Raw genomic sequence first — 4,842 nt, forward strand, 5'->3', positions numbered from 1 at the left:
AATAAGGATATCAAATTTAAAATTTAAAATTTAAAATTAATAAAAGTTAACTAATATTGAACCAAAAAAATAAACTCCCTAGTTGCACTGATATCCAAATACTCATGTTATTATGTGGTCTATTATGAGTTCGAAATCCATTATTATATATCATTGGATTTGTGCTCCACTACTATCTAGTACCTTCACTCCGATCCCTTACACATAAAACTCATTTGGATAAAGTAATATATCGATTTTTACTTCCGATCAAACATACCTTAAGCTTAATATTAATAACTAAAAAAATATTTTTCCAAACCGCAGCCCTAAAATAAATTTTCTCTAGAAACTAAACATTATTTTATACATACCAACGTTGTGGCTTTGGTTACGGTATCAGCATCAAACGCATGAATCTTTGCATCAGAAAGCACCGAAATCATAACATCAATGAAGTCTCGTTCATTGCTTGCATCCGAATTCATCTTTTTCTGGCGATGTTCATCCAACCATTCAATCATAAACCTGTCCAATTCCATATAAGTTTTCTTCATGGCCTTCTCATGACCCCCCAAATCCAACCATCTTAGAGAAGGAATAGCATCTCCCACAGTGAACAATCCTAAAAGACGCAACGATTCCCTTAAACTTTTCAAACACTCATTCGCCTTATCCTCACTCTCCGAATTCATGGCCCCAAAGAATCTCTTCCCAGCAATCATTCTTAGAACTATGTTGAATGTCAATTCCGCAAACCATTTCTTTATGTCCACTAACACGTATCCAGATTCATTCTTCTGAGTGGACCAAATATTAAGGAGTTCTTTCGTTGAAGCTTGAACTTCGGAGACACGAACGTGACTTAGTAGCTCTATGCGGCGATTCGAGAGAAGTTCTAACGTAACAATCTTTCGCAGTTCGCGCCAGTATGAACCGTATGGCGCGAAAGCAAACATAGCTCGTTTGTATCCGAGATTCTCAGATGAAACAAGGATAGGACGAGAGGAAGAAACGACGTCGTTTTTTGTGAAGCATTCTTTGGCCATCTCTGAGTTGCTTAGTACTACAACTCTTCTGGATCCGATTTTAATGGTGAAAAGGGGTCCATATTTGTCGGCCATGGAACCTAAAGTTATGTGGAGTGGCTTTGCACCATGCAAGAGTGGAAGGTGACCGATTATTGGCCATGCACCAGACACCATAGGAGGTTCTTTATGCTTATTATTATCATTATTATCACCAACTTGGAAGGGACGAACCAAAAGTAAATAGATTAAGATGGTGATAACAAGAGAAAGGATTCCAATGCTAGTGGTTGTGTTTAGGTAAGTCAGGACCGAATCCATTTTTTGTGCTTGCTGTTTCAAAGATAATTAAGTTAATCACTACTTAATTGATTGGCCTTATAGCTATTTCTCGTTTCTTTAATTTGGACATATTGTTAATAAAAAATGTGTTTATTAAAAATTAATTATCAAATCAATATTAATTTATTTTTGATATATATATTTTATATTTAATATATTATATACTAATATTTAACTTAATAAAACTATTATTTATATATTAAAAATAATTATTAAAATTAATTATTATTGTTGGTCGAGAAATATTTTCGAAAGGATAAGCTAATTCAAAAGATTGGAGAGATGTTAAGAAAGGAGCAGAAATCGAAAAGACATACGTACCAATATTAAATGGAAGTTATCTAACGTGTTTTGACACTTTAGTGAATCAGAGAAAGAATTCGAATAGAGGATCAAATGGCATTTTTGAAATAGAGAATCGAGCGGTTACATTGAGAAGGAAGTTGAGGGCTTTTCTCTGAATTGGGAATTTATTGGTAACATTCATTAGCAAAAGAGCGGGAACGGTTATCAAAGAATATAATGCGCATACAAGACAGCATTGTGCAATTAAGGATCGGTTACAGATTTGTGTTATAAATATTAGTAAGATTTAGAAAATAAGGGTTGAAACTTTTCTTCAGAAATACACTCAAGCACACTCATATTCCCAGCGAATTTTTGAGTCTGCATTCGAGTTCGATTTCTGTAGGGTTCTTTTCATTGCCTTTAAATTTTCATTTACATTTTCTGTAAAACTTTACTTTTGTTGTCCAATTTATCTTTCAAGCAATGTTTAATTTCTTTGTCCAATTCACATTTCAGCATCTTTAATTTCTATGTCAAAAGTCCTTTGATTAAGTCGAAGGCATTTTACTGCTTTGTTTAAATTCAATGCAAACCATTTCAATTCCAGTCAATTTACTTTTTCGAATCTTTCTTTTTACCCTTCTTTTATCTTTCTGGCATTTTTCAAACATATTTTCCATGTCAATACTCGTCTAATTGGAGAAATTTTGATGCACTTATAGAATTGGTACCTACAAAAGAGGAGTAGGTTTCACTCCCAAACCATTAGATATCGAACCACCATCGATTTGCAAAAAATCGATAAAACAAATTGGCACGTCCGGTGGGACAGTTTTAAACTAAAGTGTGTCGAAAGATTTATTCCATGGTGTCAATTAGTGTATGCAATTAAGAAGTGGAAAGATTATTCACATGGCTGATGAAGCGTCAAATGTGAATGGTGGTTTGTTCACCAATGATAGCATACTAGTAACTGTGCAATCTTTGAACGTTACTTCACGTTCGGAAGGTGTGATTTTAAGTTAAAGTATAGTGGTTACTAGTGTACAAAATAGAAATGCTGGACATAATATTCATCCACGTGGTACCTTACCACCAATCCAGCCTCCAATAACTACTGCTTGGCCTCCTTATGGTCTTCCTCCCAGTTATACTCCACCGGTGAATAGTTTTGCTCCTTCTGTTTGTCTTGGGAGTGTAAAGGAGGAAATAATTCTCAAAACCCACAACAGTATTCTGAGTATTCACGTGATTATAATGTGGGCTCTACATCAAATGCCTCCAATTCCATGGCGGTATTTCGATAACATATAGAGGAAAGTCATCATAATTTAGTCAACTTGTTGACTTAACAAATGACCATAATTTTAAATCATATGATGGCTGATCACGAATCAAAATTTGAACGTCTTGCGAGGCAAGTCGAACGGATTGTTCGAATTGTTGATTATGATGAAGAAGAAAGGCATGAGGCCAGGGGAAACAATGAAGGATTCTAGAATATATTTCAAAATGAAAACAATGTTTTAAACAGAGAGAATCCTCAAATAATTTTCGTGGTCAAAATGCAGATGATGTTCTAGCCAGGTTACGTGCTAATCATGGTGGTGAACGTTATCAAGTCACGAGAATTGTGGAAGAAGTGTTCAATCGAGTTGGTTTGAATGTTGGTTTTATGAATCAACCCCATTTTGTGTCTGCTTTTCCTCAAGTAGTTCAAATGGCTGAAGTGCCAAGAGGGGTGAAAAATCCAAAGATAATCACAAAATTTGCAAGGGAAGTTGGAGAATCAACCACTGAACATGTCGCTCGATATTTGGTCGCGATTGGAAATTTAGCCAACGATGAGAATTTGAAAATGAAGTTTTTTCCTTCTTCGTTAACGAAGAATGTGTTTACATGGTTTTTGAATCTCAGGCCAAATTCGATAATAACATGGAATCAGTTGGAAACTGCTTTTCATGCTCAATTTTATCGAGAAAAATTGAATGTAGCAGTTACTGACCTAGTTGTTTTGAAACGAGAAGATGGTGAAACCATTGATGACTATATGATACGTTTCAAAAATGCTAGAAGTAGGTGCTACGTGTCATTACCTGAGAGTGAAATTGTGAAAATAGTAGTTATGGGGTTAGGATTTTATATGCGTCGAAAACTGCTTAATGTGCATATCTCTAACTTAGCTCATCTGGCTAAAAGGGTTCGTCAGGTTGAATTGATGAAGAAAGAAAAGGAGAAATATAGGAATGAACAAAAGTTAAAGAGTAAACCTTTTACTCGAAAGGAGAAGGTTGCTTATGTGACCATGTAGTTCTCAGAGGAGGAATTCGATCTCGAAGCAGAGGTTGATTTGGCTGAACTTAAGAAAGGTTCTCCATATGTTTGCTCCTTACTCCAAAAACTCCCTAGTAATGAAAAGTCGAATGATCAAAAACTAAAGAGTAGGAAGAAATATAGTTTTGATATATCAAAATCTGATCAAATTTTTGATGTATTGCTTAAAGATAAACAATTAATTCTGCCTGAGGGTAGAACTTTACTTTCGGTGAAAGATTTAAAAGAGAAACCTTATTGTAAATTTCACCAAACAACCAGTCATTCGACTAATAGTTGTGTTCATTTCAAGGACTTAATTCAAGAGGCTATAATGGAATGGCGTTTGAAGTTCGATGATGGGAAAGAGGAAATGAAGGTTGATGTTAATCCTTTCGATGCTGAAGCTAGTTTTGCTGAACCATATTTTGGAGTAAATATGGTTGGAATGTCTTATGATTTTGATGTGGCTCTAGGTGATTTCGAGTCACAAGTTCGATCAGTGTATCCTCGAACAGGGGATGGTTTACTAGATTTCTTAGTGCAGCAAAAGATCAAAGATCGAGATGTATCTCTGTGTCCTCGATGCAATGCTGTGTTTGATGCGAAGGCTGCAGCGATTTTTGAAAAAGAAAGGATGAAGTAGGAGTTGGCTCATAGGGAGGTGCAGGCTCGTCAAAGGCAACCTGTTAGACGAGTGGAATGAGAAAGTTCAAGGGCTCCTCAGCAGAATGCTGTTGCACTAATGAGTCATTTCTAGGCTATTGGAGTTCAATAGATTCGGAATTATCAAGAATTCCAGAATCGAGATGCACAATATCGAAGAAACCCACAGTGGAGACATCGAGGACCTCCTCGAAACCAATATTTTTATCAACGTGGTCTAGCCAGA

General features: G+C 35.7%; 2 protein-coding genes across 2 annotated transcripts in view; one reads left to right on the forward strand and one right to left on the reverse strand.

Annotated features, from left to right (window-relative positions):
• LOC107643968 (cytochrome P450 82A3) overlaps positions 1–1,399 on the reverse strand; it is a 4,405-nt gene extending 3,006 nt beyond the window's left edge. The window contains exon 1 of the mRNA XM_016347728.2: positions 354–1,399. Coding sequence (XP_016203214.1) covers positions 354–1,328 — 975 coding nt within the window. The 5' untranslated portion in view covers positions 1,329–1,399. The remainder of the gene's footprint in view (positions 1–353) is intronic.
• Positions 3,017–3,948, forward strand: LOC107640992. The gene is made up of 2 exons (XM_016344499.1): positions 3,017–3,109; positions 3,172–3,948. Exons 1-2 carry the CDS (start codon positions 3,017–3,019, stop codon positions 3,946–3,948), a joined length of 870 nt encoding a protein of 289 aa, XP_016199985.1.

This window comes from Arachis ipaensis, chromosome B05 (genome assembly GCF_000816755.2).
Source record: "Arachis ipaensis cultivar K30076 chromosome B05, Araip1.1, whole genome shotgun sequence".
Lineage (NCBI taxonomy): Eukaryota > Viridiplantae > Streptophyta > Magnoliopsida > Fabales > Fabaceae > Arachis > Arachis ipaensis.

Excerpts from the sequence above, each read along its gene's own strand:
- LOC107640992 (XM_016344499.1), top strand. The coding sequence starts at position 3,017 with ATGGCTGATCACGAATCAAAATTTGAACGTCTTGCGAGGCAAGTCGAA. Across the intron at positions 3,110-3,171 it reads ATGAAGAAGAAAGGCATGAG|AGAGAATCCTCAAATAATTT; the intron begins GCCAGGGGAAAC and ends TGTTTTAAACAG.